At 42.5% G+C, this 22,876-nt stretch overlaps 1 protein-coding gene across 2 annotated transcripts in view; it reads left to right on the top strand.

Moving 5' to 3' along the window:
• The window catches only part of LOC147627534 (NADH--cytochrome b5 reductase 1-like), a 140,929-nt gene extending 123,805 nt beyond the window's left edge, over window positions 1–17,124 (top strand). For both annotated transcript variants that reach the window (XM_086814457.1, XM_086814456.1), the window contains exon 10: window positions 16,674–17,124. In XM_086814457.1, coding sequence (XP_086670583.1) covers window positions 16,674–16,766 — 93 coding nt within the window. In that variant the 3' untranslated portion in view covers window positions 16,767–17,124. The remainder of the gene's footprint in view (window positions 1–16,673) is intronic.
• The last annotated feature ends 5,752 nt before the right edge of the window (window positions 17,125–22,876 follow it).

The raw sequence follows: 22,876 nt of genomic DNA, 5'->3' as shown, positions 1-22,876 counted from the left end.
GCTTTTTCTTTTCAAGCTTGTCCTTTGTCTTGGGAGGATCCGAGTGGCTAGGTTTAGGCCCAGATCTGTTCCCATGAAAGGGAGCAGCCATTGCTGACTCAGAAGACATCATGTTGTTCCTGTTGGAACGAGATTGCTCTTCACTGAGCAAGAGAGTCACAAGGTTGTCAAAAGTGACCGCATTAGATGCATTGCCAGCCAACAACCGCAAAGGGGTGCTAAATGTCTGACAAGAGTCAAGCAAATTACGCAAAACTGTCTGAACAAGATAGCCATCTATCAAGACCTCATCAATGTTAATGAGTTGCTCTCGTAGGTCTTTCACATGCGTAAGGTACTGATCGATAGAGTCACCTTCAAGCATGCGGTCAGTCTCAAGCTTGCTCCGAAGGTAAGCTACACGAGCCTCATTGCGACCTGAATACGCCGCCGCCGAGGTATCCCAGGCACCCTTTGTAGTGGTGCAGGAACGAATGTGTGGAATGATATGCCTGCGGCACGAGAGAGCAATCAACGCATGAGCCTGAGCATCCCTAGCATCCCAAGTACGCTGCTGCTGAGTAGGAGGAAGACGAGGAGGTGGACCTGCAGGAGGGTGAGCGGGAATCACTTCACCTTTCGTTGGAACAGGTGCAAGAGGACGCTCCTCAGTGCCATCCACATACAACCATGCATTCTTGGCAACCAAAACATGACGCATCATATAAGCCCACATAGGGTAGTTATCCCCATTGAGCTTGTCCTCTTGAGATAGCATTCCAAAGAGGTCATTATTATTGTTGGAAATGATAACACAGTAAATATGTCACAAGTCACCACGAGTAGGTAATGCTCAGCAAAACCGTTAGAATGCGGGAGATAAATAGCAGGATAATCAATGGACTGAAAGGGAACTCCTTCACCACGAGAAATACATATGCATGTCCAAATCTGCAAGTGTACTGCAGGATGATGCAAATCTGTCAAAGTGTCCACAATGGCATACATATACTGCAGCAAACCACAAATGTATACATGTGCCGTGAAAAACATGATCAGCTGACACATGAAAAAGCTGCAAGTGCTCAAATCTTGGCAAATCAAAGGTAAATTGGTCGAATGCTCCAAAAATGGGCTCAATGTAGAAAAGCCCTCATTTTTAGGCAACCAATTAGACCAAATTTGAACCTGATCTGCATTGTAAATCTGCTAAAGCAATTGTCACTTCTACCAAATGCTGTAATGGCCAAAAATTGGGAGAAATGCCCCAATGCCAAGTAAATGTGCCTGTAATACCCAAAATGCATGCAAATGTCTATAACAGACCTGCAAAAAGTGTCAATTTTTGCAAAATCCCCAATTTTTGCATACATAAATGCGCAAATCTCATGGAAATCGATGCCAGGAAGGAGCAATGTGACAAATGTGAGCTTAATTTTGAAAAGCCCCAAATTTGGCTAACACAAATCTGCTCAATGTTGCGATTTCTATTGAGAAAATGCCCAAATGTTAGGGTATACTTCGTGTAAAGCACCTGCACTTGTAAATCCCTTAGACAAACTTGTAAATCCGGCCAATTTTTGTAAAAAAAAAATCCCCAAAACTAAGTACAATGTATTGTAATGTCTGTGAAATCAAAAGGAAAAGGACCAAAAGCTGCAAATTTAGGCTTAATGTTGAATTGCCCCCAAAATTTAGCAGGTAAATTTCACTGATTTTGAAGTGGGAAAATGTTTGTAGGTGGTCAAAATCGGCGGGTAGGTTTAGGGCAGCGCTGGTATAGGGCGCACAGGGCAGGGCAACGTCAGGTGCTGGAAACGATGTACTCAATAACGATATGAAATGAAAGTACAAGTGAGTACTAAAAGGCCTAGGGCTAAGTGCCCAACACACATAAGTGTGTTCACACGGAGAAAAAACCTGTGTCCAGTCGCAGGGAAAAAGTGCCTGTGAGTAAGCTAGGTTCACACCTGAACTAGCCGGGAGTGGACATGATCAACAATTGGGAGTGTAGGAGAGTGATTAGCCCGCGAAAACACTCTTGGAAGCTTGGGAAACACCTTAGCAAGCTTGGATATGGAGTTGGGAAGGAGAAAAGGTGCAGAAAATACAGCCCAAACGCCTCCCTCATGAAGGAGGCGCCTACCTCTAGAGAGAGGAGGAGGAGTTAGGTGGTGAGTTGTCCTCTCTAGGTGGCAGGCAGGTGCTTTGTGGAGCAAGCTGGAGAGGACACATGGTTGGTTACTCTCTTTGTACAAAAGGGGTAAGGTTTGGGCGGTGGACATTGGGTTTTGTCCACCTCAGGACATTAGTGTGTGTGAACACCGAGCTGGTCATAATTTATAAGTGAGTTTTGGTCGCCCAAAACTTAATGAAGTGTGTACACACTCACTTATAAATTAGCGTTAACTCCTAAGGCTAGGTTTATGACCAATACTTACCATATGTCACATGCCACATAACCATGTCAGCAACAGACGGTTTCACACGCACGGTTCGCGGGTGGGCGTCCCCTTACTCGGAACTACACATCGGTCAAGCAAGCATGAAAACAGCATGCAATTTCAATTGGAAGCAAGCACTTAAAGATGCTATGCAATGCAGCATTGGTATGTCTTCTTCAGTCTTCGAGAAGACTAGGATGTCATCAAAGAAGATATGTAAATTTTCTGTACCCACGGAATATGCGATTCATTATTCTATTGAATGTAGTCGGGGCATTTGTAAGACCAAAAGGCATAACAAGATACTCATAAAGCCCAAATGTTGTCCTGAAAGCAGTTTTATGTACATCCTCAGGCACTACACGCACTTGATGATAACCCACTCTTGAGATCAATTCGGCTAAAGCATGCCGATCCACCCAACTTGTCAAGGTCGGGCGAACAATATGGGGAAGAGCTTGGTTGAACCAAACCCTTCTCAAGAAGCACATTTACTTGCTTCATGATCTCCACGATAGGTTGGCCTATTAGGTGGTGAGCTACCTGGTACAAGATCAATGCAATGATCTTCCGGTTGTACGGGTGGCAACTCATTTGGTAACTCATCAGCAAAACAATCATTGTACTCTTGCAAGAATTTCAGCCTATCATTACGAAGAGTGTTTACATGTATATTATTTTCCTTAACATGATCCCGTATAAAAATCAAGTACGCTAAAACACTCTTTTTCGTTACTTTCTTAACTTGTACATATGATACAAGGGGAATGGTATCACCCTCTTCACCAGCATCAATTACAAAGGTGATCCTGTTGGTCTTGTAATCCTGTTGGCCTTTATGCATGAAGGTGATCATGTTGGTCTTGTAATCCTGCTGGCCTTTATGCATGAAGGTGATCTTGTTGGTCTTTATGCATGAAGGATCAATACGTGTATACCAAGGCTTTCCAAGCAATACATCATAGCCATTCAAAGGTGCTACAAGAAAATCCTCATGATCCACAAAGCCTTGAATGTGTATGTGCAACTTGCCAATAATAAGCATGACCTGTACTTCTCTACCACCAAAGGCAGCCCCGCTTCAATTTAAGAACCCATGTCCTCCACTTCAATACCCAAAGCAGCTGCCATCTGTTTAGATATAAAGTTCTTAGTTGCACAATCATCAAACATGAACAAAGCGGGTTGATCCTTGAGCTGTTTCCAAGCTTTACATACAACCCTGTCTTTGCTATCATGTGACGTGTTGGCCTGCACATCCGGAACCATATGCACATTAGGCTTTGATGCATTTGCATTATCACGCTTCTTCTTGTTTGGGCACGCCTTTGCAATATGCTCGGTGCTACCACAAGTAAAGCATTTTCCCTCGCTCATATATTACTTTTTCTGTTCTTGAGTGAGACCATAGTCCCTCACTTTGAAGGGACACTTGGTAGTGTTATTTTCAGCCTTTGGACCATTTTTGTCTTGGTTTTGGTCCTTTTTAGGTGGCTGTCCATGATTTTGCAGGTTTTGTACAACCCTCTCTTTGCCATGAAATGAGGGTTAAGCCTTACTGGATCGACTCAATTTGAGTTCCAATTGCTCGGTGGTAGTGGCGGTTGCGATTAGTTGGTGTAAAATTTATAGTCCCGCTTAGTACATGGGTTGCAATCCCGATTGAAATCTTTTCTTCTTTTTTTTTGCCTCGGTGACATGCATAAATGGAGACACCTCCAAAAGCACTTTCCAAAACTTTTGTACATATGCATTCACTGTTTTCCTCTCACTTTGCTTCACCCAATCTCACTTCATTGTTATCTCATTCAATGCATTGGGAGGCAAGAATTGAGCATAGAACCTCTCCTTGAACTCTTTCCATGATCTAACAAGATTTGGTGAGAGCTTCTCCGTGAGCCACCAATGGGCAGCAGTGCCTTTCATGAACATGCTTACATGTCGGATCATGGATTTCTGAGTGAAATCCTCATCACTGAAAGCAATATCAAACTGGGCAATAAAAGCAAGTGCCTTTGATGCATCATATTCTCTATGATATGCGTCAAACTTCACAGATTTGTCTCCGGCTTTGAAGTCATAAGACTTTGATGCATGTGCCTGCATCTCAACATGTTTTTCCCCATGTTTGTCTATTGGGACAACCCTTGTGACTGGCATCATTTTGGGAGCAAAAGGTGATGCATAAGGCATAGGTACGTGTGCCCTGTAAGCATGAGGCATGGCTGGTCCCTTAACATGCATTGATACATTTTTAACCATAGCTTCTCTCTCACGAGCACACTCGAAGGCATGAGTGGCATGAGAGATACGCGGAATACCTGCACCAACAGAAAATTGCAGTGCATGCACATTTTCAACCGGCAATGGCATTTGACAGATATTTGTCCACTGCCATAAACATTGTGTCCTTTACGGGCTACATAAGGTATTCCTGCATGGCGTGAAGTCACCGATTGTTCCTCTCCCATAGCATGGAGATTCATCCTCTTAGACATAAGTTCTTGTTCAGGCACCTGTGGGGACATGTGGGATGGTTGCTTTTTTTGCATAGGCATCCTTCATACGAGCCAAGTATGCACGTGCTGAATTGCCCGGTTGCATGTGCAACTCTTGAGCAATCATTGCCATTGCAAGATCCATATAAGATTGAGCTTTCTTGGCTTTCAAACGGTCATGTACCAATGGATCCTCATGGCGGTAGAGATTCAGTTCGTCTTGTTGTGCATGGAGGAGAGCCTGCATTCAAGTAAAGTTCAGCCCTCAAGACTATAGACTCTTCTTCCTGCACATAGTCACCAGAAACAACCCTCCCCCTCCCCCTCCCCCTCCCCCTCCCCCTCCCCCTCCTGCATGCGCGGGCCCGGGCGTGCCCTCCAAAAAAAAATTACAAGGCTATCTCTTATTCCATAGAGTATATGAACCACCCAACAGAATAAGCGGTGCACTAGAGCCATGTCATGCATACAGTCAATGATCAGATAAAAATGAGCAAATAACCTCTTCTCATGTCTTCCAAATAGAGAGCCATAACCTTCAATGATTTGAGTGCCATAGATATCCAAAAGCAACGCCAAAAATAAATCCAAAGGTAGTAAAAGAGATAATCTTGCTTTCCTAGCATCCAATCCATAAGTATTATCAAAGTAGTAGCTTCCATATAGAAAAGTGAGTCCAACATTAATCAACCCTGGTCAAACCATGGGCAACATTGGCCAATGTGAGTCGAGCTTTGGTTAAACATACGTTACATCCCCTTTTGCTTATCTTGTTGACGGGGCTACCATTTCTTCTGGACAAGCCGTCAACAATGCTGGATCTTTCTTGTGTTACTTCTGGTCAACTCTTGGTAGAAATGGAGGGTGAAACCTAGGCACATGAGAGTCGAGGTGTTACTTCTGGTCAACTCCGTAGAAATGGAGGGTGAAACCTAGGCACATGAGAGTCAAGGTGTTACTTCTCACTACGTACTACAAACAATTGGAACTTGTAGGGTATCTGAGATTAGAATTGCAGCCTTAATATTCATCATTATGCACATTAGGCGTTGGTTCTAGCCAATGTTAGGCTGTATTGACTAAAAGATCTCATGCCTAAAATCAACTCACCTTTCAAGGGTGTGACTATGAAATCATGCACAAAAGCCTCCTTTTGCATTACTAACCTAGCACCATGTGCTGACTCAACTCTACAAAGCATGTATAAGACCATGACACTTGAGGAGCTTGGGTTACTCTAGCCTGTCGTAGGCTTGGAAACTCACCCTCAAGACGTCGTAGGCTTGGAAACTCATCCTCAAGATGCTCCAGGTATTGCAGAGGCCAGAATCGAGTCTTCAGATCCTCCACAAACCTAGCCCACTCACAAGCCACCACATCGGACAAAGGATTGGTATATCGGCTCAATCAATCATGCCACCATATGCTAGCATCTTGTGTGAGGTGCATAGCGGCTAACATGATTCTTTCCCGGTTAGATCTCCGAACAATGGTAAACATGCAATGAACTGATGAAACCAAGAATATACAACATTAGCAACCAACTAAACCATCATACTTACTGAATTGGTTCTTCTTTGGAAGTGCGGGTGATCTCGATGGTTGGGGAGCTGGCTGTAACGTGAGGAGTAAGGTTTCAAACTTTTGTTCTTTTTGATCCACTATGGTGCTAAGATGGTCGACCCACACTCGGCGATGCCGTCTTTGTCTTCTTTGGCCTTCTCAAGCTCTCGTTAACGGTCGGCTGCAAGGGAAGCTCACAACCTCTCCATCTACAAGATACATCGTCCTTCAGCCTCTTTTGCTTTGGGCTGCGAGGGAAGCTCGCAACTCGAATTTGGTGTGAGGGAGGCTTGCAACCTCCTATCTCTCTGGCACGTTTGTACCGTAAGTCTTGTTGTTGGGGTAAAGGCATTATGCCCACCCTTGTAGTGTGTACAAGCCCATAAGTTTTATAGTACATAGTACACTTAGTACTTTTAATGTACTAAGTGCACTATGTGTACTAGAGCAAATATACATGTGTGATAGGGGAGTCACACACTCATACTTTGTGAGTTGACTTATCCCCACACGTCTCTCTCTCTCACTCTCTCTTCTTCTCTGTGTGTGTCTCCCACATGAAACCCTAACTGTTTCAGCTGAGCTTCTTTAGCTCCCTTCAACTGGTATCAGAGCTGCGGTTGTGTCCGTGTGTGCGCGTGTGACCAACATCGATATCAGAGCCGCCGCCATCCAGACCCCGTTCACAGCCGGTCGTCAAGACCCGGGGTGGTAACCAGGAGCTGACGGTAAGCTTGGCGGTTCGCCTCTGTGTTGTCAAGTCCAATAGATGCAAGTCTCTTGCCACAGGTAGCGTTGGACTCGTCCATCGCCAGGATACCCCGCCCACGAGTGCAGAGGCTCAGCCCGTTTCGGCGGTACTGCCGCTGCCCACCACTCTCTGCCTAGCCTGGGCAGCACAAGTGCACAGAGTCCGCACATTCGAGCGGCGCGGCCTGTTTCCACTACAGACGCTAGCACCCGCCGACTCCTTGCTCAGTGGACTTGCCGTTTCTGGGAGACAATAGTTGCTCTGTTTTGAGTTGCATCTGCACCTGCTCGTCCATCACATCCAGCTGCACACCTCGCAGCCATCCAGTGGCTTCATCATGTCAACCTGGTCCTCTGCGCCACAAGGTAACAGAGGGTAAAGTCGCGAGGTACCGCCCACCTGCACGAATACAGCATCCGTACCTGCACAGCAGCAGCATCATCAGCACACGAGTCAGCAAATACGATGCCCCCTTTTTTTTGCAACAGAAATCAGAAATTTTCAGAGGTATTTGCTTCAATTTTTGGGATTTGCATGTCCATTATCATCAATTGAGCAGGTACAGGTCCTAATGGCTCAGATTTGAGCACAATTGGCAACATTGGGTGACATTGGTCACATTCCGGTTCAATTGGCAGGAAATTGGGTGTTAACATTTGGGGCTTTTGATGTAATTGTGCCATTGGGCATTCATACATGCTGTATGATGTGAGCAATCTCACATTCGGGGCTAAATTGCAAGAAATTGGAGTGTAAATCAAAGGGCTTTTGTGCCAATTGGGTTGATTTGCATGCAGGCACTGGCATTTGATGCTTTGGGCAATGTGTTGATGCTGTCAAGCACTCAATGTGCCAGTAAATCAAGGGGCTTTTATGTATTGGATGTATATGTGGCCAGGGGGAAGCATTGTGAAGACTCTGGATGGCTTCATGTGCATTAATGTACCATTCATGATCAGAAATTGATCTTGAATCACGGGGCTTTTCAAGATTTTGTGCTTGTTGAGCTTGGCAAAGCAGCAGGGAAGACTTTTATGCCTTGAACCCTCAGAAATCCACTTGCAGTCAAAGGGCTTTTGCCCAATTTCTGTCCGGGACTGTTGTATGCAGTGGTGGGGACTGTCAAGGTTTGATTTTCACTCATTTGGACAGCCAGGAGAGCATTTTGTTACTGTAATTTCTGGTACAGATTTGGTATAACTTTGTACAAGTTTTGGCATGGCTGTACATTGATTTGAGTGAGGAAAAGGCTCATTTCCAGCTGCTGTACTTGCCGGTACAGATTTGGTACATCATTGGTGAGCACTTAGTACTGTTGTATTATGCTCCATGATGTCAGGCATGTGCCTGAGATCAAGAAGAACCTGTTTTCTACTGGACAGCTTGATGATGCTGGTTATGTTACCACATTTGGTGGTGGAAAGTGGAAGATTAGTAAGGGTTCACTGGTTGTTGCCAGAGGCTCTAAGGTGGACACTCTTTACTTCATGCATGCTAATGTTTGTCACCATGCTAATGTACATGCAACCGAGCTGCCGGAAATCTCTATGTGGCATAGTTGGTTGGGACACGAGTGTCAAAGGAATGGAGCAATTGTCTTGTTTTGGTTACTTGCCTTCTCTAAAGTTCTCAAGTTTTCAGATTTGTGGGCATTGTATATATGGCAGGCAATTCCAGTGCCCCCACAAGAAAGCTCTTGGACAGAAAGATGCTCAGTTAGAGCTTGTGCATACAGATGTATGTGAGATGCCTCAGCTTTCTTTGGAAGGGGCAAAATATTTTGTCTTTTATTGATGATGCCACACGCAAGGTGTGGGCTTATCCTCTTCGTTTGAAGAGTGATACATTCTCAGTGTTTGAGAAGTTTGTTGCTCATGTTGAGAATCAAACTGACAAAACACTGAAGGCTTTGCGTTCCGACAATGGTGGAGAGTATATGTCCAAACAGTTTCAGGACTTTTGTGATGCTAAAGGCATCAAGAGGGAACTCTCTGTTCCTTATGATCCTCCACAAAACGGGATAGCAGAGAGGATGAACAGGACCATTCAGGAGAAGGTCCGTTCTATGTTGTCACATGCTGCGTTACCTCATGGTTTTTGGGCTGAAGCTGTTATGACAATCGTTCATCTTATAAACAGGTCACCTAACACGAGGCTTGGTGGGAAAGTGCTAGAGGAAGTATGGACAGGGAAGCCTCCGTCCTACAAGCACTTGAGAGTGTTTGGTTGCGTTGCGTACCTGCACATACGCAGGGAAATACGCACCAAACTTGATCCTAAGCCTCACAAATGCATATTCCTAGGTTATGGTGACAGAGATGAAATGGGGTATAGACTTTGGGATCCAGTGAATAGAAAGATTATTTGCAGCAATGATGTCATTTCTGATGAAACATGCATGTATAAGGAGCCTGCAAGGCAACAGGAGCCTGGGAGAGTCATCTTTGATGATGATGGACATCATGGACAACAACCAAGGGCTGTAAATCAGCCATTACAGCAACAAAACCAGCCCATAAATGGTACTGAAAATGGTCCAAATGGACAGCCAGAGATGGTAGAAGATATCCCCATGGATATCCCACAGTTAGAGGAGATACCGGGCATGATCTTTCAACCTTATGGCATGGAACAGGAGCCACCAATAGGTGATATGCAGGCTGGACAGCAACCTGCAAATGATGATCATTGGGTACGGAGGTCCACAAGACCCTCCAGACCCCCTGACAGGTTTGTTCCAGGGGTTGACTACTTGATGCTCACTGACTGTGGGGAGCCCTCTTATTATAAGGAGGCTTTACAAAGGGCAGACAAGGCTCTTTGGGAGCGTGCTATGAAGTCAGAGATGGATTCTCTGCACAAAAATGGAACATGGAAGTTGGTGCATTTGCCTACAGGCAAGAAGGTTTTGCCATGCAAATGGGTTTACAGGCTCAAAGTTGCACCTGATGCAAAGCCAAGATACAAAGCCAGGTTAGTGGCTAAGGGCTTCAAGCAGGAATATGGTGTGGACTTTGATGAGATCTTCTCTCCAGTGGTCAAAATGACCACACTTACAGCTGTATTAGCTTTGGTTGCTCATGATGATCTGGATTTGATTCAGATGGATGTGAAGACTGCTTTTCTTCACGGTGATCTCCATGAGGAGATATATATGCAACAGCCAGAGGGTTATGCAGTGAATGGAAAGGAGAAGCTTGTATGCAAGCTGAAAAAGAGTCTATGGGCTCAAACAGGCACCAAGGGAATGGTATCATAAATTTGATACATTCATGAAATCCCAATATTTCAGGAGGAGTGACATAGATCACTGCTTATACACCAAGAAAGCTTTGGATGGCAGTCTATTGATCCTCATCTTGTATGTTGATGATATGTTGATTGCCGGGAAATCTCGTAAAGAGATGGATGCCTTGAAGAAGAGGCTGCATCAGACCTTTGATATGAAGGATTTGGGTGATGCAAATCACATTTTGGGTATGCAGATACTTTGGGCAGAAATCAGCATGTGTTGTATTTGTCTCATAAGGAATACATTGGCAAAGTTTTGCAGAGGTTCAATATGGAAGGGGGGAAGAAGACTAGTACTCCTTTGCCTCCATATGTGAAACTCAGTGCTATGGACAGCCAGCCCACAGTCGGATAGTGGCAGGGCTGATATGGCCAAGATTTCGTATGCTTCAGCTTGTGGCAGTCTCATGTATGCCATGGTTGCTACCAGGCCGGACATTGCATTTGCAGTGGGAGTGGTTACTAGATACATGGCCAACCCTGGCAAGAAGCATTGGGAAGGAGTGAAAGGTGTCATGAGATACCTGAAGGGCGCACAGGATATGTGCATCTGCTTTGGCAAACAGGATGCATTAGTGCATGGTTATACGGATTCGGATTATGCCGGTCATCCAGATAACCGGAAGTCTACTACCGGTTATGTGTTTACATTCATAGGAGGTGCTGTGTCATGGATATCCAGGATGCAGAAGTGCACTGCCTTATCTACTACAGAGGCCGAGTATATTGCAACCACAGAGGTTTGCAAGGAGGCATTATGGCTATCTCGGTTAGTGGTTGATTTGGGTTATACAGGGGATATTCCATTGTTGCATAGTGACAGTCAGAGTGCCATCCAGTTGGCAAAGAACCCTGTCTTTCATGCAAAGACGAAGCATGTGGATGTGAAGTATCACTTCATCAGAGAGGTGATAGAGAACAAGCTGATTCAGCTTGTCAAGATTCATACGGATGACAACCCGGCTGATCTGTTTTGACAAAGAGTTTGCCTCCAAAGCGGTTTGCTCATTGCAGACACTTGATGGGCATTGGATGAGGCCAGTTTCAGCCTTGATATGGCCTTGTATATTATCATGTACATGCTGATTTTTTTTCTTTTCCTTCACTTAAGGGCACACTGCCTTTAAGTGGGAGGTTGTTGGGGTAAAGGCATTATGCCCACCCTTGTAGTGTGTACAAGCCCATAAGTTTTATAGTACATAGTACACTTAGTACTTTTAATGTACTAAGTGCACTATGTGTACTAGAGCAAATATACACGTGTAATAGGGGAGTCACACACTCATACTTTGTGAGTTGACTTATCCCCACACGTCTCTCTCTCTCACTCTCCCTTCTTCTCTGTGTGTCTTCCACATGAAACCCTAACTGTTTCAGTTGAGCTTCTTTAGCTCCCTTCATCTTCTTGATCCACCTAAAGCAGGGGTTGCACTGATTGGTGGGTACGTAACCTACTGATTTTTGCAAAGATTGGTGCATCATAATCGGAATTGACTCAATGGAAGGGGTAGTGTTTGGAGTAGAGGCTTGTTGAGATGAGTGAGACTCTAGCTGCCCGAATGATCTTTGTGGTTATTCAGAGTGGGAGCGTTGCTATAATTTCATGCCAGTACGCAAGTATACTATCCACTATGAGGTGTGGGAGGCTCTTACGGGTGCTTTCTGGAAGGCTAGTGAACCAACCGCCTTTCGAGAGATGGGAGCCACTCTGGTACTTGGGGTGTGCTCCCGGCGCCTGTAAACCAACCGTACAAAAACCTTAGAGAAAAAAATTCAGCACCTTCTTTGGCTTTGATACCATTGTAACATGCACTTATTGAAGAAGCATTTCAATGGTGAGATAACAATACATAGAACACTGCTGAAAACTGAATGCTGAGTTTTAGGGTTGAGAGACGTACACAATGAACACCCCATTGAGAGAAGAACACAATGATTGGATCTCAACTACTCTCAAGGGCCCCCATGCTGGTCGGTGTATTTGCTTGATTATATTGCAAAAAAATGAAGTAAAACACTACTTGCTGTCCACTGTATGGGACTGAACTGGATCTGTTTTGGGCTGATTTGGGTCACCACGATGAGGTGCACTTGCTATCCAAACAGCCATGCTGTTGCCCTGCCTTGGCTGCCTGAGGGTTGCGCTAACATGCACACAAGTGGTGCCCCTTGAATCTTGGTGTGTTTACATGCTGGCTGCTAACTAGGCTGCATTAGATGCTCTGCTGGCTACCCTTGGGCTGTGCGTCAACCTCCTGCTGGCTGTCCCTGACTTGATGACTGGTCGCCCTTCTTATGCAGTGTGTTTTCCACTCCTTGATGCCCTGTGGCTGAGAGTAGATGTTCCACAGATTGGCTATGACAAGATGGAGATCTCAGCCCCCGCAGCCCCTATATGTAGGGTACATGGATGGCTAGAGTTGGCAACAAGCACCCCCATGAAAAGGTGTGCCAAGTGCACACTTCCACATGGCATTTTATGCCCCCTCCCCCCAAGAGATGGGCACATTACCCAAAATGCCCCTTTTAGATCCTTGACTCACAGGTGCCCATGGCTTGTCCATTGGCCCGGAAATGACCATTGGCTAGTAACCGTAGGACAATATGGTTTTCACACATGGCATGACATATTTGCCCGAGACTTGGACAAAGGCTTGACACTCGACTTGGCTGTCCGAGACACCCAAGTTCCAACCGTAGGTTTGATAAGTGTCCAGTAGGCCTATACGACATTACATGATTTGTGCCACAGGCACGACATGTGTGGAAGATGGAGAAGCATTGCAGTAAGCACCTAATTAGATAGACAGCATGCTTACCTTGGAGGTATGGAGCAAGGTAACATGTTGCATGTGCGGAAGCCTTACTGTACTGATCGACATGCCTGATTAAGAACAAGATGCTGATTAACATGATTAAGACAGGAGAGAGACGACGACAGAGAGAGTTGGTGTCAGGTTTTCTGTATTAATATGGTGCAAAAAGGTTACTGATGAATGTACATGGCTTGGGCCCTTGGTCAGCCAGATATGCTTTACTGACTTAGGAGAATGATTGGATGATGAATGAATTGAATATTATGATTGAGTATGAACTTGATGCTTATATATATGTTGGGGAGCTGTTCAGCCAGATACATGCTGCTATCGGCCTGTTTTGTGGGACAAATAATAATGATATTTGCTATTAAATGCTGTGCTTTACTACTGCCTTGCCCACACCTGCTGCCCTGCACCTGGCACCTAGCCGCCTGTTGCCAGAGCCACCTGCTGGTTGTCGACTGCATTATGCAGGCTGCCGATAGGGTACTCAGCCCCCATGCTCATGCTGCTAATGATGCTGCTGATATTGATGATGATGATGATGATTTTGATGTTGTAGATAATGGTGCTATCGCTGATGATGCTTATGCTACTATTGATGACTTAGAATGTTCATGCAGAGGATTAGCCATGGCACAGGTGTGCACGTGACATTCCCTTTTGCTAAACTTGATGACGGGGTGGACACTCTGTCATCCTTCCTCCCTGGACTGCATACTGACTTTGACCTTCTAATGGCTTTGACTTTAACTGACGGATATTTTTGTCAGAATCACCACTTCCAAGTCTTGCTGAATAACTGAGCATTTGTGCAACTGGTGTCCCCGTGCTTGCTTTTCCCTTACCCATAACACAACAGTGGGCACAACAGTGGGTCACTGTCGGAATTGATCATGCGTGTTTCTAGGCCTTTGGAACTGATGTGAGAGCTTAATGATGTATTGGGTATGTGTACATACCCTTAGGGAATGCTTCCTTTGGCTTCGCCTGTAGACCAATCCATTTGCCACCTTGTGAATCCTTTCTGCTGGAATTGTACACCTTCTTGGGGACAATGCTTAGTGGGCTGAGCTTGAGTGCTTTGATCCAATGTTGCATGCGCGGAAGCCTTGCTGTACTGATCCACAGCCCTAATTCTAATTAATAACAAGGTCAGGTTTTCTGTATTAATATGGTACAAAAAGGTTACTGATGAATGTACATGGCTTGGGCCGTTGGTCAGCCCCAAAGGGGTTGACCTCTGGCCTTACATATGCTTTACTGACTTAGGAGAGTGATTCGATGATAAATGAACTGACTGAATATGAACTTGATGCTTATATATATGTTGGGGAGCTGATTGGGCAGATACATGCTGCTGTCAGCCTGTTTTGTGGGACAAATAATAAAGATATTTGTTATTAAATGCTGTGCTTTGCTTCTGCCTTGCCCACACCTGCTGCCTGAGCCACCTGCTGGCTGCCGACTGCATTATGCAGGCTGCCGACAGGGTACTCAGCCCCCATGCTCACGCTGCTAATGATGCTGCTGATGTTGATGTTGATGTTGATGATGATGATGATGATTGTGATGGTCGTCATAAGATTTTGGTTTTGGAGCATGTTGATTTGGGACACACAATTGGAGAGAAGTTGCAAGTGATGAGAGCTAGGTTTATGACTCGTCAATGAGTGGACCAAGAGTACATGTGCAGTTGGTGGGAGAGAATGTTACACTCTTCACACTATCTTACTGAGAAGGGTGCAGGCTGTTGGTGAGGGTTATTTGCCTACCACGATCAGGACCAAGGTTAAGGTGTTTGATTCAAGAGTCCACTTGAACAATCCCCTGACCCGCTTCCTTGTCTATCCAAGGTATGGAATGAGTTTCTGAAGGTCAAGTAGTGCAAGTTAGGCAACAGAGGCACTGGCTGGTTAAAGAGAGAATGTGGAAGTTTAACACGACAAAACATAGGGGAAATGTGCTGAAAATGGGCTTTTTTTTGGGAGCAATAATAAGTATATATATTAACGGAAAATGGGTATTTTTATGAGTATATTGTTGTGCCCAAAGATGGAACGGAACCTAAGAGTGTTTTTTTACAGGTAGAAAGTGGAAAAGTGGGTTTCTCTGACCCCTATGACTGAACTCACACCTCTAATAGAGCCTTCTTCCTGGTTGACATTCAGCTCTTGGAGAGCAGCAAAGAGTCTTGTTCTAGAGTCTGCCAGAGTTGCCATTTTTCTAGAATGTCTAGTTTGTACTTTCACAAGTGGAAGTATCTGTTGATGCTTGTTTTTGTTTGTTGTATTTGAGTCAGTTGCTGTCATAATAGCCTTACCTTTGGCTGACTTGAGCTACATCTTTTCCATGTGAAAAATTGCTGGATTTTGCTTTGGAGCTGCTAGAGCCTGGGCACCTTTATTGCATAGAAAGAGGGTTTGTTATGTAGGGGTTTGAGACAAGGAAGTGCAGTTTTTAAAGCTTTATATGGCTTGGGGCTACAAGATACAGCCAAGAGTGGTGTTGTTTCAAGCTTTGTGGCTGCCAAGGATGTGCCACAGTTACAAGGTATTTTGAGACAGCCAGCCCCAAGCATCAAGCAAGAAAGCTTTCTTTGGATTTTGAGCATGTGCTTTCATAAAAGGTACTGGTTTGGTGAAGTGGGCCCAGGCTTTGCCTTAAGCGTAGACTTTCCATAGCAAGTGCATTATTTTAGATGGGTTATGAGGATGTGCCTTTTTAGAAGACTATTATGTTACCCTGGAAGAAAGAATCGTCCAGAAAAGAAGTCGGTAGCAGGTTACATGATGAATCTCAGTGAAAACGAGCTGAGATTTGGCAAAGAGACGGGCTTCAGAAAACAAGGCAATCTTAATCCACACCTTAAAAAAGAGGCTCTCTCCTCTTGTTTTGTCACTTGATTCTTTGAGAGCAGCGGAGAGCAGACTTTGAGGAGTTTGTGGAGGAGCATAGCCTCTTTTAGACAGTTGAGTGCTACCATATTGAGCAGGTTGAATCCGAGTACTTGCGAGTAGTGCAAATCTACTGCCTTTTGTTGTTTCCTGTTCACTGTAAATCTCTCCCAACACCAAGCATGCGTGCATGCATGCAGAGCACAGATATATGCCCACAATGCCTGAGCATGGTTCTTGTAAATTTTAAAGCTTCCCTTATCCTGAGAATCTGCCTGGTAAATCTACACTGCCAAGCATCAAGTACAGTTCACTTCAAACATCCGGGTCTGGTTTTTGTTGTGGTTTTATCCTCAATATGAGAGAGAGAGAGAGAGAGAGAGAGAGAGAGAGAGAGAGAGAGAGTTTAAAGCTGGTTCCTGCTTTTGCAGGTCCTGAGATGTGGGCCTCCAGGGATGAACAAAGCCATGCAAGGCAATCTTGATGCTCTTGGATACACAAAAGAAATGCAGTTCCAGTTTTAAACAAATAGAGCATTGCGAAAGATTGTCCTATTTCGACATTGGATGGTTTGTCGTGCTTTAAAATAATCAATGGAGTGCTTTCCTCACTCCCGCAAGATGATTCATCATAAAAATGACAATGCTCTTATGGTTTTTAGAGCCTCTTCTTGCTTCCAAAGCTGGTCGTCACTAAGAGCATTTTGTTGTCTTGAAACTCTTTTACATGGCCTGGAACAAGTAGATGAACTAGGAACTTTCATACCAATGCATTTGCATACCTTGCAGCATGAGTATTTGCATTCTCATGCTCCCACCACATGGAGCATACAGAAAAATGGAAGATTCGAATGACTATGGTACTACTACATATTTTTAGCTCTATATGTGTGTGAGAGAGAGCGAGGGAGAGAGAGCTACCACCAGTTTAAACAACCCTTTGGTAGATGTGTATCAATCCTACCTTACGAGTCTATGATGTATCATTTAAGGTGTCTGAAGGCCTCTCCTGGCCTTGTTATCCGTAGCATATCCAGTGTATCGCCTCGCTTTAGTTAGGTTTGTGGGTCTCTCTAGAAAGTGGCCAATAACTGGGAGATCATCTGCAAAGAAATTGGTATATAGCTGGGCTGTTCTGTGGTGATTTTCTCCTCGCAATTTGCTGCTCGGTCAAACAAGCGCTAACCATCATGTCAAATACGTGGGGAGATGGCTTTCTCATAGGTTGCTTTTGATAAAGTTGATGGGGTACGCAGCGTGATTGCTAGCCTATTGTATCTTCGCTTTTCAGAGGTGCTCGTCTGATCCAGGACTGATTCTTTCACCTCTCAATGGTTTTTGAGGTTCTATCAATATATTTATATATATAATACGTGTGAACTGGATGCTGTCTTAGTAAGGAAATTTTCTCGGGTGTTCTAGAATTATTGTTTTTTTAAGGCGGTATCTACTCGAGTGTTGCGTAGTGTCATAAATCAGGTTAACAATCAACGAAGGGATTAAAGGAAAGGGATTTGCGCCGTTAGATCGTTATTTACAATAAGAATTGTTAGGGGCATGTGGTTTTGGTCCATTCGAAACCCATCGAATGGAATCATGAATTTAGATTTATGTATTGAGAAAATCTCTTGGTACATTTGATGAATAAATCTTAAGCTTTGGTAAAGATGCTGGGTCAGAAAGTATATTTGAAATTGAGATTGATCCATATTCAAGCAAAAAGTGGAGACTTATGATCAATAGTGGTATGCCATGGTATACACTACTTTTTGGTGCTGAAATTATTCCTCAGCAAAACTCGAGTTATATTGTATTATGATCTTTGGTGCATAGATATTTTATATACACTGATTGTATATACTCACTTTTATTGGTAGTGAAAATAAAAAAAATCGCGTGTAGAAAAAAGGAAACAAATGGAGGTTGTTATTTTCTCAATTACTAAATAAAAACATTAGGAAAATAGGAAAAATGGTTGGTTTTTGGGACTTATGCGCTATTTTTGGCGCGCATTAATTAATTAATGCTATTGTGGGTGCATATTCACTTTTATTGGTAGTGTATATTACTGTAAGGTGTCGGCAATTAAATATTTGTGGGCATTAATCATTTAATTGCCGACACCTTACGCTCACCTAAGGTTGGCAACCTTAGGCCAAGCGGTTCAAGGCAAATGAAAGCAGGGGAAAGCAAACGAAGGCGGGAAGCCGAAGCTGTGCAAACGAGGTCGAAGGAAGCCGACTGCAGAAGAAGGGAAAGGAGGAGGTTGTAGGAGGACGGAAAGAGAAGAGAGATCGGTTGTTCTATAGTCGGAAAGGAGGAGGTCATAGGAGAAGGGAAAGAGAAGAGAGATGGGCTGTAGGTGGTGAGGTCGTAGGAGAGCATGGAGAAGGGAAAGAGAAGTGGTTAGGTCGCATGAGAGCATGGAGAAGGAAAAGAAGGGAGATCGGCTATGGGACGATGACACAAAGACAGCGAGCCAGTAAAAAAAAATCGCGTGCATAAAAAAGGAAACAAATGGAGGTTGCCGTTTTTTTTCTCAATTACTAAATAAAAACATTAGGAAAATAGGAAAAATGGTTGGTTTTCGGGGTTCATGCGCTATTTTTGGCACACATTAATTAATTAATACAAACCCACAAAACATTGTGGGTTCACCAAAATTGTTATCTTTATCTTGGGCATTAACTAATGCCTAAGGGTCACCCTTGGGGTGAGTATACACCCATCAAGGTACCTCTCACACGTGGCCACGCTTATTATTATTTTATTTATTCACAACATGTGATGCGTCTTCCAGGTGGAAGGAGAGGGTCAAGGGAGAAAGGAGGATTTTTTGAATTTGAATTTTAAGGGTTTACGCTTGGGAAATAGGCTTTACTGTTTGCATTTGCTTTTCTTTTCTTTGGTCTGCACGATTTGCTGTCTGATGTATGCCAGGTAATTTTGTTCTTTCTAAAATTTTATTTAAAAAAAAAATTCTACTGCATGCTTTGCTGTGTGTGTGTGAGAGAGGATGCGTGCAGACCGTGCCTTCTTCGTGTTTGCTGCACAGCTGTAGGCCAGTTGAACTACGCCACCCATCTATCGACCATAGCCAGTGAGAGACTATGGTGTAAGACCAATCCCTTTTATCTTGTTTTTCTTCAGCGGGAAGAGGCGAGCCCAAGCTTGTTGCTTGCTCTGCAAATCTGTAAGGCGCCATGCTTAGCCAACTACCGGTACCCATTTCCCAGCAATGACATGGGCATTTTGCCTACTTGCCAGTGGTTTTTGTCTGAACTCATTAAAGTGATTGTTCTGTACGTGGAGACACACACCCCCACGCAGAATATATTCACATACACATACTTACACACCCACAACATACACAAATTCACATATATACCCATGCACATATGGACATACCTTCACACTTACATCCACTTTGATACACACATACATACAAAATACATGGCATAGTTATATTTAGTCACATTCACCACACACTCACTCATGAAGAGAGATTGGGCTTGAGAGAGATAATTTGGAGTAATTTCTAATTCAGCACATGATAATTTCTTTTAGATTAAATAAAAATTAAATCTTTGGTTAATACAGATATTCTGATCATTCTTAAATGATAACAGTATGGTTAGTGAAGAAGTTGTGACGTGTTTTCTACAAGTTGAAGATAGAAGACTTCATGAAGAGTGTCCAAAACCTTAACAACCTAATGCAAGAAGAGATAGTGGCAAGTCGCAACGAATTTTGCATGCTTTCGAGCGATGTAGAAGGAAATTGAAAAGCTCTGGTAAGTGGGTGCTACGTTAGCATGGGCAGCACCAACTCCCATGTGTTGAATGTGGAAAGCCTGATTGCCGACCTTGGTCATCGCATTTGTAATGAAAGTAACGAAAGTAGTTCGACAAGGGAATTTCGTCAATGCTATGATAAATGGTAACCACAAAATCAAAGAGATTGTCGAAGTCATCTATGTTTGCATACTAGATGCATGTTGTGGTTCTTTTGGAGAATCACGCCTTTGTGACACTAATTGTCGAAAGACAATTGATGTTATAAAAGAGCAACATGCTAAGTGCACGTATTGATATGCTTAAAATGCAAATATCAAGTCTATTAAGTGTTAGAGTAGCTTTGAATAGGTTTGGGGCTTTACTGAACAAAGTGAGTCACTCGTACATTGTTGGTTTGGTTGCTATTGGAAGCATATCGAATGGTGATCTTATGATCTTTTTGTAATGTTTATGAAATTATTATCTTTTTATACTTTGGGCTCTAAGTATTGATGATGATGGTCTTTTTGTCTCTTATAGTATGTGGAGAGAGAGAGAGAGAGAGAGAGAGAGAGAGAGAGAGAGAGAGAGAGATTTATAAGCTCTTAGCATGTATGTGGAGATTATAGAAACTTTTTTTTAAGGGTTTTTAAATCTATTATATGTATATGTATGTGGAGAGAGAGAGAGAGAGATTTACATAAACACAAATACCTAACTATGGATATATACATACATATTTACAAGCACAAAAATGGGACATACACATACATATGTTGTGTGTGCGTGCGTGTATGTATGTATATATGTATGCTTGTATGCATATTATGTTATGCATGTTGTGTTGAGAGTAATGTAAGAACCTTAGTAATTGGACCTTCATTATTTAGATACAATCAAAGGATAGTTATTATAGAAAAATTATCATTGTTATTTTTTATTTACACTTTACTATTTTATCATATACAAAAGGATTTTATACTTTCCGTGCCAGTAATTGCCTTCAAATGTAGTTTAAGGATTATGGTATTGTTCCTATATGTGTAAGGACTAAGGATTAGGGTTTTTGAATGAATAGGGTGGAAAGGGCTCTCATATGGTGTACTTTGTGGATCAATGAAGGTATTTCAACGTTTCGTGGAATTCACATATTGCATAGTTTATGTACACATTCCTCACAAGTTTGCATCTCTCTTGCTTTCTTAGGTAGGCTATTGAAACTTTGCCTTATTATTCTTTTACTTATTAAGTTTATGTTTCAGACTTTATGATTTCTAAACACGAATAGTTTGTTATAGTTTGATAAGAGTATAGATATAAGAGCATAAGGATTTTTATGCATGTATAAATAGCTTTATGTTTTGGAATTTATGATTTCTAAACACACATTGAGAGAGAGAGAGAGATTTATAATCTCTTAGTGTGTATGCAAAGCTTATAGAAAATCTCATGAAAGAAGATGAAATTTTGCATGTACAAATAGGCATATGACATGTACCTACATACATACACACAAAAACATATAAATATGGATAGTGCATCATATATATATTATGTACGCCTATTATGTTTAGAACCTTAGTAATGTTTAGTAACACACACACACACACACACACACACACACACACACACACACATGCATGTAGAGGTATATATATATATATATATATATATATATATATATATATATATATATATATATATATATATAAAGTTCATGTATATACACATGCATATACATAAATATGATAAAAAAATATTTTTACATACATGTAGAAACACATAAATATGGATATGTGATATATATGTGCATTATATATATATATTATGTATGCATGTTATGTTTCGTAATGCAAGAACCTTAGTAATGTTTAGTAACACACGTGTACACACACACACACACACACACACACACACATGCATGTAGAGGTATATATGTGTGTGTGTGTGTGTGTGTGTGTGTGTGTGTGTGTGTATATTTATATATGATATATGGTTAATGTATATACACATGTGTATACATAAATATGATAGAAAAAGTATTATGATTGTTTTCAAGTATTTTATTATAAAGAAAACGACTTTATACTATTGATCGCATAAATCCCCTTTTAGTATATTTTCTTATTGTGAAGACATATCTATCTATCCAGCTTTAAATGTATTATTTGATAGAGACATATTTTAAAAAATTCTATCATGGATATATGTAATGTATGCAAATGTAAGGATTAAGGATTAGGAACAAAAAAATTCACTTCCTCATGCTTTATGTTATTATTTGTGCACACAAATGGAAAGATGCCAAATTAAACTCCATACTCATCTATGTGTGCTTTTTGTGTGTATAGGGTGGAAAGGGATCTTTGTGGTGTCCATATTGCTTGACTTTGTCGCATAGTTTGCATCTTTCTCCTTTGCATAGTTCACAGAGTAGGATAGTGGAGTTTGTTAAGGTTAGTTCACTCTCATGTATGTGCATATTGCAAAGGTAAGCCTATCTTCATTTCTCAGGATTGCTACATGCTCTTTTTATGCTAGCTTTTTCAGTTTGATTTAATCAAGTCTAGACCTTACTTTATCCATTTCTCTTAAGTCAGATTTACAAAAGTTTGCTTGTTTTTCTTTTGTTTGCTACTTAAGATTTCTCTGCTTGATGGTTGGTTTGGATGAGTAGTAAGGTTTTTTTTTTTTTGCCAAACATAGGTTTTCCTTTTGGTATACAAGTATTTAAGGTTGAACTTGCCATAAAATCATTTTGCAACTTGGGATCTACTTCTCTACATTTGAGCTTGCCCTTCTTAGTCTAGAACATAGAGATGCAGAAGGGTCAGAAGGGGCAAAGGGGGTTTTGTCCTT

This window comes from Cibotium barometz, chromosome 20 (genome assembly GCF_041138505.1).
Source record: "Cibotium barometz isolate CiBa-2024 chromosome 20, ASM4113850v1, whole genome shotgun sequence".
NCBI classification, from domain to species: domain Eukaryota; kingdom Viridiplantae; phylum Streptophyta; class Polypodiopsida; order Cyatheales; family Cibotiaceae; genus Cibotium; species Cibotium barometz.
The sequence above is the reverse complement of the archived record's forward strand: the minus strand, read 5'-3'. Positions and strand labels throughout refer to the sequence as shown.